General features: G+C 38.6%; 1 protein-coding gene across 1 annotated transcript in view; it reads left to right on the top strand.

Annotated features, from left to right (window-relative positions):
• The window catches only part of LOC134559710 (uncharacterized), a 72583-nt gene that overhangs the window by 12205 nt on the left and 46596 nt on the right, over positions 1 to 13782 (top strand). Inside the window, exons 10-25 of the mRNA XM_063414776.1 lie at positions 347 to 512; positions 742 to 924; positions 1624 to 1776; positions 3010 to 3154; positions 4620 to 4778; positions 5514 to 5632; positions 6640 to 6921; positions 7938 to 8093; positions 8544 to 8728; positions 9495 to 9677; positions 9811 to 9902; positions 10093 to 10262; positions 10550 to 10709; positions 11736 to 11815; positions 12357 to 12537; positions 13610 to 13765. Coding sequence (XP_063270846.1) covers positions 347 to 512; positions 742 to 924; positions 1624 to 1776; positions 3010 to 3154; positions 4620 to 4778; positions 5514 to 5632; positions 6640 to 6921; positions 7938 to 8093; positions 8544 to 8728; positions 9495 to 9677; positions 9811 to 9902; positions 10093 to 10262; positions 10550 to 10709; positions 11736 to 11815; positions 12357 to 12537; positions 13610 to 13765 — 2570 coding nt within the window. The remainder of the gene's footprint in view (positions 1 to 346; positions 513 to 741; positions 925 to 1623; positions 1777 to 3009; positions 3155 to 4619; positions 4779 to 5513; positions 5633 to 6639; positions 6922 to 7937; positions 8094 to 8543; positions 8729 to 9494; positions 9678 to 9810; positions 9903 to 10092; positions 10263 to 10549; positions 10710 to 11735; positions 11816 to 12356; positions 12538 to 13609; positions 13766 to 13782) is intronic.

Genomic DNA, 13782 nt, shown 5'->3' with positions numbered 1-13782 from the left:
GGAAAGAAATGTTTTGCAAATATTTAAAATGTTTTAAATCTGTGCCCAAATGTTGAATTTAAATTTGGAGCATTTTAAAGGAATAATTTGTACTGCAGATCTTGTATCTGTAATGGGATGATATTCTCTCTTCACTGAATGAATGTTATGTAGAAAATAGACTTACCTATTCCCACAGTCAGACTTCCTGTTTCCAAAGCAATGTGAGTGGGAAATCTGAGTCACGGCTTGGATAGAAATCAGTTCTGCAGTTTTAAGCTTATGTTGCCATTTGTTATGAAAAAGCTTACCTGGATCTGTACCTTCAATGTCCTTAGATTTCCTGTGCTATTTTCTTGTGTTACAGGCAACCATTAATAGATGCTCTCCCATCTTGTGCCACAGAGGCATGTGTTGTCCTAATGAAAGACCTCATAGCTTCTGGGGAAGTTGAGGAAGACAAAGTAGAATATTTCTTCTGGTCACTTGCATTCATTCCTAATCCCACTTCAGGCATGATTGAATCACTTGCTGTGAGCGGATTTTTTTTTAATTTGTAATGTGATCTAGGTGGCTCATAACTTTTGTGTTTTACAGTAACAGTCTTTTTCACAGATTTATGCAAAGCTCTGTCCAGGTAACTTTGTTGAGACTGAGTTTTACTATGTAAACATTTTGATATATTTATAATCTGTGTTATGTTACAATAGTCATTCTCATGACTTTAATGAAACACCTCATTCTTTTTGTGATTGTTTACAGCCTTTGCTGAAGTCACCTAGAGCAATCCAGAGCTGCTTCTTGGGAGTAACTGCTCTCGTACATAGGTTTTGTTCAGCTCACAGCTCCTGTGGTATTGTACCTGCTGTGCAGAGTGTGATGACGACCCTTGGGAAATTTTTGGGAGAAAACTGTACTGTGCAAGATTCAGAACATCTCAGCAAGGTATTGGTTGTACAGAGGCACATGATATAGTGCTTTACTCTTCTGTTCCTTTTATGGTCAGGAACTTGTTTGATGAAAATGGTATTCATTGGATTTCCAGACAGCCATGAATACAAGCTTCGTAAATGAATATTCCTTACTAGAATAAGCTGATAAAATTTTGTAATCCAACAAGTAGAAACTGTCTGGATGTTGTTGTGTGTGGAAATAAGGAAAAGCCTTGGGTTTTCTGATGAAGCAAACTTCATACCATTGAGCAGTATGAAGAACACTTATTTGTTGACAAATTATTCTTTTACTTTAGTTATTGTATCCAGAACTCTATGTTGAATCACTAAAATCTGAAAATATTTGTGAGGGACAAAAAGGGACAAAATATCAAAGTACCTGAAAAACTTTTCCAGTACATAAAATTTATGGCTTTTGCTCTTCTGTTGCAATGTAGGCTTTTAAAAATGTTTTCGTATTCCTTCAGGTCTAAGGCAGGTTCTGCTAACAAGTGCCACGTGGCATTAGAATAAAACAGTGGTCCATATGTGTCTTGTCCTCCCGATAAAGCAGGGTGTAGGTGGTACAATAGGGGCTGCCATGAACTCCCCAAATCACTAGTAATCATTTGAAACAATTTTGCAGAGAAAATGTTAGTGCCATGAAATGCACTTGGAGCTCTCTCTGTCCCGCCTTGCTTTGCGTTCACAGATGCAGCTGGTGCTGAAAGCCATCGGCAATGCGGGGCTGGCCGCGGCCCCGCTGGCTCCCGCCCTGGGCCGGTGCGCTGCCCTGCGGAGCCGCCCCGTGGAGATCCGCCTCGCTGCCGTCCGGGCCTTCCGGCGCGTCCCCTGCTCGGGCACGGTGAGTGATGTACTGCCGCAGGGCTGGGGCTCGTTGGAATAGTTACAGAACACACCAGCAGAAAAGGAACAGCTGGAGACGTGTTCCAGCAGAGCCCCTCTGCTGGCGGAGGGGAGGGTGGAACCATCCAGATGAGCAAACCTATGATAAGCTTTGCTGCAGTTGTGGTACCACATCCAGTGACTGAGGCAGTGTTTGGGACTTCTTAATTAGGCACTTCTGTTGGGTGCCTTATGTCTGCGGGAGTTACGGCTGAAACCCCACAGGACTTGATTTTTCCAATAGTCTGTTTCACTGTTTTACTCTCTGAAGCATAAAGTATTAATGTGAGAAGCTGGTTGTGATTTGTAATACACTGCCACAGTTAGAACATTTTGTTAAGTGGTTTAATGGAAGAAAGTTCAAAACTTGTTTGTCTCTGATATCTTGATACTTGGAGGAATGGCAAAGCCAGGAGTGTTGGCCTGGGGAAAGCTGACAGTGCTGGTTCAGAAGAACAAGAAGTTCCATGTGGACTTGCACTTGGAGAAGCCCCATTCTATGGCTTTTTAAAATTTAATTTCAGTATGGATTGGTATGATTCACCTTTTGTACAGTTATGAAGCTTGGTGTTGCTCATTGGACATGTTCAAAGTATCAAGTCTGTATGTTGTCATACACCCTATCGTTGTCTAGCAAATGAACTGCTGAACTGGGTGGACTGGGGCTGTTAAATGCTGATAAAAATGTTAGTGGTATCAGTCACCAGCTTCTTAATTCCTGGCAGTTCACAAAAAAAGCTGTCTTGGTCGATACTGGGGAAATATTGAACAGAATAAATTTGTTGCTGGCCTGCTCTTTGATTGAGACCAAAAGTAAAGATCTTAATAGCCCATGAACAAAACCATGGCCATTGTTGTGGCACATGAGAGACACTGCAGACAGGTCTCCCCTGGAATAAAACCATCCTTAACAGTTGTGCTGGCAAGGGAGGCTCTGTGTTGCAGTCCTGTGTAGATTTGTCTGTATAGCATTCAAGGTCATAATGAGTTTGTTCAGGAAATTTGTGGATAAGGTAGTATAGATAATATGTACATACATCTGTATCCATGTTACACAAAGTGACTTTGTCAGGTATAAGGCAATAGCTATGAATATAGCAATAGCTCTTTGAGAACAAAAAGGACTGAAAGTGCACATGAGGTATTCCAGAGAAGTGAATTGTAAATGTCTTTTTTTGTGTTTTTCTCTTAGAATGCTATATTAGTTCAGTTGTATCAAGCAACCAGCGAAGATGTGGAAATAAGAATTGCTGCTTATTATATAGCAATGAAATGTCCACATGAAGAGTTATTTAAACAAGTACAAAAGACTTTACTGAAAGAAACATCCAGCCAAGGTCAGCCAAGCATTTACAAAAGTCTTACATGTTCCTAATTGATACGTCTATGTGACATTTACTTTGCAGGTGTAACGCTACCAATCTATGTCAATTTTTATTTAATCTCAATGCTTTGCAGATTATTTCTAAATGATTGTTTGTATGATTGTGACATTTTATATTGAAATTATGGTACTGTTAGTTTAGTAGTAATCAGTAAGGACTGACTTTTCTTAGAATTAGTTTCTTCTACTGGCAGCATTTCATTCACTGAAGGCTCCTGAGAAGGATGTATGGAAGAGCTTTTATGCTCAGTGCATTAGAAATATGAATGGATGATGGCAAATTGTGTTTTATTGAGAATGAAGTGACAGGAAAAAAAATATTGCAATATTCTAAAATGGTTTCACCTTGTTCAGATACCTCTAGACTAATCCCTTGCATTTACATCTGTCAAGAAGAAGCAAAGATGAGAAGGGTATCTGTAAGCTGGTTTGCAGGGAAATGAAAGCAGGCTCTGTCTGCATTGTCTGGATCCTGGCCAGCTCTGCCTTGGAGCTGGTATCCATTTTCCCAGAATGTTCCGGACCAGTGTATCCTGCAGTGATTGTGAGTTCAGGCTCAGTATTGTGTTCACATCATCACCTGCTGATGTGGCTTGTGGTTTGGAGGGCACTCATTCCTCTCTGTTCAGAATTCAGACAGAGAGAAATTGCATCCACCTCCAAAATCCTGTCAGGGTGTACCCTCAGTGACTCCTCCTGGTGACTCCATGCAGAACATTTAATTTGTCCAATTTATGAAGGAGATCTACAAGTCCATCCAAAATGGTGACTGTTTCAAACAATTTAAATGCTTATGAGTATTCCTTATTTCTTTCCTTTGTCTTTTGTTGATGTGACAGCTAAATAATTTATATAATAAACTTTTGACAAACAAATGCTTTTGAAGGCATAGGGCACAGCTTAGTTTTTAGTTCCACATTCAGAAAATGAAATTTGAAAAAAGAAGTTGTGTAGTGAAAAATGCTGTTACATCAATATTCAATATCTGTGCATTGAACTAGCACTGGAGCTTAATATCTTTTAACTTCAGGAGACAAAAACCCCTCTATTTAGAAGCAACATTCCAGAACTTATGGAAATATTTGCCCCTCAGGACACAGCACATACATGGCCAAACTGGGACTCCACAGTGTCATGCAGGAATACTAATTCTGAATCACAATTGTTTAATTGTATGTGGGGTTTTTTTGTTTGTTTGTGTGGTGTTTTTTTTGGTTTTTTTTTTAATTTAATGTGCTGTTACAGTAGGTGAATCAGGCTGATTTTAATCATACTGATAATGAATGGATTCTGTTGTGGTTGGGGGAATGGCTCAGAACTAATGATGGTATAAAAAATAAATATATCTCCTGTATCTGTATTTAAGACTCTTGTAATTTTTCTCTGATTTCCACATGCTTTTCTTTGTTGAATTTTAGTGGGCTCCTTTGTTTGGAGTCATCTCTCTCAGCTCTTGGAGACAGATGATCCATTGAAGGAGCACCTCCGAGATTCTATTCCTGATGAAATCCTTAGCAAGGATTTTGACGGGGAGACATGGAAATACTCCTCATACTCTGATGTCACCTTTCACTCAGGTATGTGGAGTTCTAGAAGTTAATACTTTGTAGCATATGGATTATTAACATCCCACATGGCTTTTCTGACCCTTTACATATTATAAAGTCCAGAGAACTTTGATTTCTATGATCAAAGACTACACAAATATGCAAATGTAAGCTTGATTCTGCTTTGACCTTAATTGGAGCATATGAGATGTATTTTCAGCAAGCCAGATACTGTGCACCTTTACTTCTTGTGAGAGAGGAGACTAAGTAGCAATGAACATTTAAGATTATTTTTAATTCCTTCCTTAGTTAACTTCCTTTGCAGCAACAGAGGACTGTGATGTTTTTTCTTCTCCTGATCCATGTGCTGTCCTTGGTATAAAGAGTCAAACTAGTTCCTTCCTGTGTTACTATCTGTTCATTTATTTTCAGTGAAAATGCTAGATTTTGTTTTTCAGAGCTATGTTTTGATTTTCTGTCCATTTCCTCCAGTTCATTTATGTATCTTATGTATTATAAATACTTTCCTTTTGATGTTAGTGAGATAAAACCCAGTAATATCCAGTAAATATGGAATTCCAGTAAACGGAAGTTACTTACATTAATATCTTTGCTGTATTAAAAAGTTAAATAGTTTTACCTATGATTGTTTCATTCACCATCTTCTTATTGAGTGGACTAACAGTTTTCCAAAGAATTATGAATTTTGAACAATATATGAGAAGAGCTGATCTCCAGCTGACAGACGTCTCTTTTCCATTGCAGCTGGTGCAGGTGCAAATATGGAAGCATCAGTGGTCTTTTCTCCTGCATCTTTTCTACCACGGTCAGTCATGACAAATTTGACTGTTCACTTTATGGGACAGGCTATAAATCTCCTGGAGGCAAGTTTACAGGTTTTTTAATTGTGGGGGTTTTTTATCCCACTCCTCAAGTGACACTTGGTACATTGAAGTACAAAGCACTTTCTGTTTTCCTGTTGCAGTTCCTTTAGTAAAAGGTGCTTTTCATGCTGTAGCACAGTTGTCTCAGACTGGTGAGTGCTCTGTGTAATGGGCTTAGTCAAAATAAAAGCACTGTCACTGCTAGTGGCATGCACCAGGAAAGTGACTTATACTCAGCTGCTGTTGGTTCAAATGAAACATGAAAATCAGTGCTTCCTGAGACACTGCTCTAGCTCCTGTTTAGGATAGCAAGATTCCTTTTCTTGATGTACAGTGGAAAATGGATTGGCTTGGGTACAGCATTCCTTTAACACAGAGATGGACTCATTTGTACTTAGCTGAAGTCACTGTTCTAGTGCCATTTAGCATCCACTGCTTGGGACATTTCAATGACCTGCCTGTGACCTCATCATCTCTACCTGCTGTGCCAGGTAACAATGTGCACATGAAAGAAAGAAAGTATTTAATGGAGCCTTCAGATCTCAAGTTTAAGCTTGCAAGGGAACAAAATTTTTTTTCAGTGTCGCATACCCTGGATTTATGTGTGTTAGTAATTCTGTTTTAAGCAAACTTCCAAACAGAATCTTATTTCAGAGCATGAAAAGGGTGTGTTAGTGTTTTCCAGCCAAAATACTGTTTTAACATGCCAAAATAGCAGTATCCCTTTCTGGCCCATCATGGTGTAAATGAACTGTAGTACCTGAATGGAAAAGGATTTTTATTTTGGACTGAGCTTTACATATCTAATATATATGGGAAGATTTAATACTGAAATATCCAGTATTGAATGCTGAGGGACGTAGAATGCTAAACTTTGTAGACTACTGTGATCTTGCTTGGCAAATCTTTTATTACATTTGGTTGTATATTTGATTTTGTGCTTTAGAACTGGCCATGGCCTGTATGTGTCACTGTTAGGCTTTTCACTGCTGCATGCTTTTCACTAGGTTGGTGTACGATTGGAGAATGCTGAAACTCTCATAGAGAAGGGTTTTGGGCCGAAATCTTCTACTCTCAGTGACTATTTTTTTGGAAACACTAATGAAGGAAACCACAAGTCAGAAACCCCAGTGGAAACGGCAGAGAAAGTCAAGCAGAGGAACCCGACTTTGAAGCAATATAGCCCCACTAATCATCTTGTGAGCAAATCTGGCAAGCCAAAGCTGAGAAAAACAAACCAAAATTGTCTTGGTAGAAAATACAATAAGATGAATGAGTTAGTCAAAAAGGTAACTGAATCTGTAGATCTTGGAAAAATTAATGACATTTCCCAGTTGAACACAGGGCCCCATCTCACACTGTGCTCTGGATTACTGTGACTCCTTTGCATCAAGCACATGTAACTCATTCTGCTCACTTGCAGAGAATTGAACAACTGCAGAAAATACAGAGCAGCAAAGAGCCAGATCTTTAGGGTTTTTTCAGATTGTTTTATTGTCTCAAAACAATGACACTCAGCCATGGGATTATGTTGCCTGTGTTTTGGGCTTCTTCTCATTATTTTGAGCTCTGGTCCCTTTATGCTGATGTCCTTTTGTCTATTGACTGCTGGGCCACTGTAAACAGCTGCTTGATGTTGAGTTCCTGAGTCCTGTTGTTTACAGTCTGACTTCCTAGTTTAATGTTAGATGCTACATTGATGCTTTGATGAAATTTGATGAATTTACTCATTTTTGTAGAGAGCTATATTTTATGTACAAGACAGGAAAGTTCTGAGAACTGACTTCAATTGTTGATGTATTAGCTGGAAAACTCAGAGTGTGATTAATTTAGTTTGTCTTAGATCATCTCTCCTCTTGGATTCATCTTAGGGTTTCTTCTTAGAGAGCAAGCTCATGATCATGGTGTGTTGCTGTGGTAGAATTGTAAGGACAGAAAATGTAAAATTTTTACTTCCTAGCAGTTTATTTAGCAACAAGGCATCCCTAATGTTGTTTTGGATTGTATTTTTCAAAGCTTCATCTGTTAGTGGGTATATATGGCAATACTTCTCCTTTGCCTGTCATCTTAGGACTGGACATGACCAGAGCTCATAATGACAGCTAGCTGTGTGCTATGGAGCTGAAGTGTAGCTGGAAAGAACAGCTCCTAATCCAGGGTCTTAAGTGGTCTCCAAAGTACATGTAAAAGGGAGCCTTATGTTTCTTCACTAATAGCATAGCCTACATTGAGGAATTGTTTATTGTGAGTTTGGAAGGAAATTATAACACCATTCCCTTTGATTTCTTTTTTTTTATCACGTCAGTTCACTGAGAGAACAGTAAGAAAGGAGGCACTGAAATGTGAGCTAAGCATGAAAATCTTTGGAAATGAACTTAGCTTTTTAGATTGTGAAGATTTAAGAAAACAAATGAAACATTATTCCTTAAATCTGGCGGAGTTGGCCGTCAAACTTCTGAAGGTAAAAAGAACCTTTTTCTATTTGAAATTAATAGCTTGAGAAACTGCTTTCTGACAGATATGTAAAAGATACAAAATATTACTTGTTGTTTCTCTAAAATTGAACCCTAAAAGACATCAGTGTATATTTGGTTTAAACAGCATTCACTACACTAGGTAAAGACTTGTTCTGCTGCCTAATGGTTCTTACCTCTTAATGCTTCTTTCCTTCAAATGCACCCTTACTTAAATGCAAATTATTTTTTTAACTGAAGTAGGACTAGTGTCTGACTCATGCCATGGCCATAGGCAGACTTTGGGCTGCTTTCTTCTTTGTCCTAGAGCAGCTCAGGTAAAAACACTTTTACAATAGACAGATGCAGTCAAAAGTTATATCTGCAAAAATTCTTGAATGCTAGCTCTATTACGCAAAATAAAATTCTGGGTTGTGTTTGTGTTTTGTTCACCACAGGGGCAGGAGGTCCAGTTTAATAAAAGGATGAGTTTGGCCACTGAAGAACTGCAGTTTCCAGCAATTTCAGGCTTTCCTGTTCAACTGGCAGTCAATGCCTCAGCAGCAATCAACATAAAAATCAAAGGGAATGCAGATTTCAAACAACAGTCCAATTTCTTTCTAGATGGATATATCAAGCCAAGGTATTAACTGGTGCAAATGTGTCCCTTTCACATGTCCCTGATATAAGTAGCAATTCCCAAAGTGAAAGTTTCACGTGAATGCCTATTAATTATTTAGGAGAATCCTGAAGAACAAAAGCAGTCATCAGCCTTCTGTTGCTGAATGGTTGCCATGACGTAAGGGCAGCAGTGCTTTCCTGTCCTGCCTGTCTGATTTTGAACTCTTGCTATGTTAGTCCAGTACTGGTTTAAGCTGACTATCCTCTCTATCTCTTAATCAAACTCCTGAATTCTTGCATGCAGATGATTTTTTAATGCTTTACCTGTGACAAGTGTGTTTTTCTCAGGATCAAACATGCTGTTACAGGTTATGGATGTGCAAACCAGTGGAGGATTTAACCCTGTGTTTCCTTACCTGGCTGTTTTAGCTCTTGTACATACTGAATACATTACTAAACTTCACTAAGTGCGGTACAGACAATGAGAAACTTGCCCTGTGATACTCAGTTTTAACTGCTTTCCTTTTCTTAATATTTCATGCTGAAATCTGCATTCAAATCTCCTCCTTAGGAGATACAGTAAAACTATAATTCATGTTAGAAAGTGTGTGTTGGTGTACATGCAACCTTTTCAGTTATTTCCTGAAACAAAATAGTTCATCATTTTAATCATAGAATATAGTGTGTTACACCATCAAATGCTGTATATTTATTGAAGAGGTTTAAAATAAGTGCTTTAAAAAGAAATGGCATTTCATTGAAGGAAATGTACATGAATCTTTCCACAGTGCATTTGTCCAGCTTTCTGTCCAAATGGGAATTGTGGGGACTCTGGGACAAGCTGGCCTGCAGTGGTTAACAGGAATGAGGACTTCTACTAGTCTTGATGGGGGAATCCAGGTGAAGAAAGGGAAAGAGCTCAAAGTTTTCTTGAACACTCCAGAAGAATCTATGGAGATAATTGATTTCAGGTAAGATTAAGCAGGGGCATCTTCAAAAACAGTAACTGTTAACTTTCTTGAATATAACTGAGAATTTTGCTCAAATATTGCTGTAACTTTAGCATAATGGGATTTAAGTTATTGTTCAAAATCTTGGTTGTAGCTCTAAACTCTACTTCAGAATGGTGGATGAGACAGAATATATAGATGTCTTCCAAGACCACACAGAAACCAGATCTTGCACTAGGGAGGAAGGTGAGTCCAGCTATTATGTTTGTCTTAGAAAAGCATTCTGAAATATCTGTTACAGGTCATTTTATTCAGTACAGTTTATTTTTTCATACGTTATTTCTAAAAGGTCTACAGTGCAGTGTTCATTTTCATGTTTTCTTTGTTTGCTGTTCTAACTGTTCTAACTGAATGTTGTACTGTTGTCTTGTCGCAGTGTCTGAGATTATTGGCTGGCAGCTGTGTTCTGAGATGTCCTACCCTGACCCAGCCAGCGGTTTGGTGTTCCCCCTGCCTGGACCTTTGAGAGTGGCTGTGACACTGACTAAGCAAGACCGAGGCCTGCAGCAGTACGTGGTGGAAGCTGCCTACAGCTACACAGCTCAGGTACCACTGGCACTCCGGGCTCTGCCTTTAGTTCAGTTTGCTGTTCTGGTGACACAGTGGGGAAGCTCACACTGCATAGCTCTGGATTCCAAGCTCTACATTATTATCCATTCCATTCCCAGTGTAGTGGGAGGGTCTGTAGAACACAAATTACTGGTGCTGATAGGACGCGTGTACTCTTTTTATCTACAAAACGGCACACACAAACAATCCCTTGTCTCAGTGTGAGAGATTGTTTTGTAAATGGTGTACTAATGAATACTGTGGTTATCCCTGCTCTCTTTCAGGAGAATTCGTGGATCCCAAGTGAAGCTGTCTTTCACTTCTTCATTGGGACTCCAAAGTCAGACTTGAAAAGAGATATTGGTGTTGACCTAAGTTTTAGTGTCCCACAGAAGAAATTCAGAATCCAATTTATACAACCTAAGAAAAAAATTGAGATTGATGGTAGGTTTTCCAACTAAGAGCCTGATCATCAGCTAATATCACTTAGGAGAACTTCATTACAATTAACAGAGAAATATCAGTATATTTCACTCACTAATCTAAAGCTGAAACTACATTATTATGTGATAAATGTTCAGTTTACTGCTTTTAGGTAGTACCCATTCCCAATGGAGTTTGCATCTTGGTTAAGACTATATTTTGCACAGTCAGAAGTTCATAAAGTCATGTTAGAGAAGAAAGCTGTTACCAGGATTGATGAAATGAAGGCTAAAGAACATGATGGATTGTTCTGACATCTTTTACATATGCTGAACTTGCCTCACTGTTTCAATTTGCTGTGTTCTGTTAATTGTGAGATGAAGTTACATGTTGCTAAATCAGGGAAGTACTGACTGTGATATTGCCATGCACTATAGTAAAAAATAACATTTTAATCACAGTGCCACATAGAACACAGAATCTACAAAGCCATTGAGGAAATATAAACTGATAAATTAATGGTAATATAGACAACATATTTCACATGGCCTGCTGGTCAAGTGGTGTTTTATGTTGACATATTCTACCATATCACATATTTAGAATTTTCCACTCTTTTTTTTTTTTAATCCTAGTTATTTCCAAATGGATTGCAAGGAAGCTTTACCAACACTCTGCAAAGCTTTGTGTGCACAGCATTCTGAGCTCCTGAAATGTCTCCATAGCACAACACAACTTACAAGTTTTAGCAGAGGCTTAAAGGAAGTGCATAAATCAGTTCCAGAACTAAGCTGTTTTTGTTGGAGACAGCTTCATTGCCTTTTCTCAGTTATTCTCCTCAGAATATTACTAGTTTATTCTGAAGACACTTTGCAAAATGCCTTTGCAAATTCTGATCCTAGCTTTTTTCCTTTGAGCTGCTATTACTATGTTTTTTATCTCTATATATCTATTGTTTATAACAAGAACAACTATCATTTCAAATACAGTTTTATGAAGCATCACCGATCAGTAAAGGAAAAGTAAAGAGTTTTCTTTTTCTCCAAGGGAGGATTGAGTTTTCTAAAAATTCCCGGGTTGGACACCTGGAGCTGATCGTGGATGACAGAGATGTGTACTACATTAAGGTATGTTTGCATTTCATGAGCTCTCATTCTAGGATGAATACTTACACTAAAGCACAGAAAAGAAAGGCAGTGAAAATACATCATTGAAAAACAGTTTTGTGACCAATCCATCAGAGAAATTACCAGTTCTCCTTATTACATATATTTGAGAGAGACTCAGTGCTACATTTCAACCTAAATCTCTGTGAGACTGCCAATATTTTCAATAACACTCTGTAATTTCTGGCCTTGTATTGCAACATTTGTAGTGATTTCAGTCCTAAAACCAGCAGAGGCTGAAGGAAGTAGCATCTTGCACCACTGTGACCTCTGTGTAACTGGAAAAACAAATCCATCCTTCCTCCCCATTTATTTATCAATGGCAAGTTTTAGGCTTTGTGAGGTGTGGAAGATTTATTATTAGATATATAGAAAAACATGTATTTTCTTCTTCCTCTCATCTCATTTCTGAAACACCCAAGTCTATACTATTGTTTCTCAAAACTTATGTTGTCTTATGAGTGGCTTGGGGTTTGGTTTTTGATTAGTTTGTTTGTTCTAGGGAATGGCAGATTTGCAGATGCTGAATGGAGAGCAGAGATACACGACCCAGCTGGAGGTAAAGCTGATAAAGCAAAGCAGTCCTATCATTCTGTCAGGAAACATCACTAAACAGCTTGGCAAGAAGATAGCTTTTTCAGTATCTCTGAATAATTTGTTGAAGGATGCTGCATTTCTTTCAGGTTAGAGGACAGTAAGTATTTGCCATATAAATGCAAGTTCTGGAGCTGTTACTTTGTTAGCATTACCTGGTTTTGGACACTTATTCCTAAAATTCCTTTCAAATCCATGAAGACTGTTTTTAAAAATACTATCCTGCATAAATTAATAAAAAATATGTATTTCAGAATAAAATAAATTTAAAAATAAAAGTCTATTTTGAATTACTCTTGGAAAGCATGGAGGAAACAAGATACAAGGAATTACTTAACAAAAACTTGCCAAAAAAACCCAGCTGTTTTTTACTTTTCTTAGTACAAAAGTATGCAGATACACATATTTGTAGCTAAATGTCTCTTAAGACCTGCTGTTCTAAAAATCTTGAAGACTTTGTGCCTCACAAATAAGCTAAGAGGAAAATACAAGAGAAAGTATCTGAAAGTGAGCCTTAATATTTGTATAATATCAATACATTAAAATTAAAGTAATACAGTGAAATAAAGCAGTAGTTTATGTCTGAGGCCCTCATTTTTGGCTGAAATGTCATAGGGTTACACAGTCCTTTCAAACAGAACTAACCTTTAAGGAATGCAGAAGACCAGTTTGTTTTTTGGGAGATGATCTTTTGGTGAAATTTTCATCCTCAGCTTTCACATGGATTGCCAGTGACTGCATCCAAGCCAGTTCTGGTCTGGTTCCAAGCTCCTAGCACCTGAGAACTTGGCTGCACCAGCTGTGCTGCTGCAGAGCCACAGCGCTGCTCTGACTTTGTGCAGAGAACATCCACATGTTCAAACATTAGGGCTTAGTTAAAAGATCTGTCTGTCTGAATCTGTTTCCTTTGGGAAGCAGCTTCTGGATGCATTTCAGTAAGGTTGAAGCAAGCTGTGAGAAGTGGTCTGCAGGCTCTCTGTGGAGATGGAGAAAGGCACTGAACATCCAGCTCTGTGTCTTTTTATCTGTTCACTACCCAGAGAGCTCATCATGGTGGAGAGACTGAATACCCCTTTGGTTTTCCCCACTGTAGTATTCCTTTGACTAGCTGAAGGAACTTCAGGTTCTACCACTGCATAATCATTTCTCTCCTTTCTGTAGCACTTCTGGAGAAAAAGATTGATGATAAGCTGAGACAATACTCGTTGGAAGGGGAGACTCACCTTCCAGGTGTTCTTGGAGTTCACGCCGTTGCTCTTCTCCAGCAGCACGAGGGATTGTGGTCTCATCGTCTGCAGATGAAATATGGACTCCTAGGTACACTGAAAAACAGG

This window comes from Prinia subflava, chromosome 17, assembly GCF_021018805.1.
Source record: "Prinia subflava isolate CZ2003 ecotype Zambia chromosome 17, Cam_Psub_1.2, whole genome shotgun sequence".
In the NCBI taxonomy this organism is placed as follows: Eukaryota; Metazoa; Chordata; class Aves; order Passeriformes; family Cisticolidae; genus Prinia; species Prinia subflava.
Note: the sequence above shows the minus strand (reverse complement) of the source record. Positions and strands in the feature narration are given on the sequence as shown.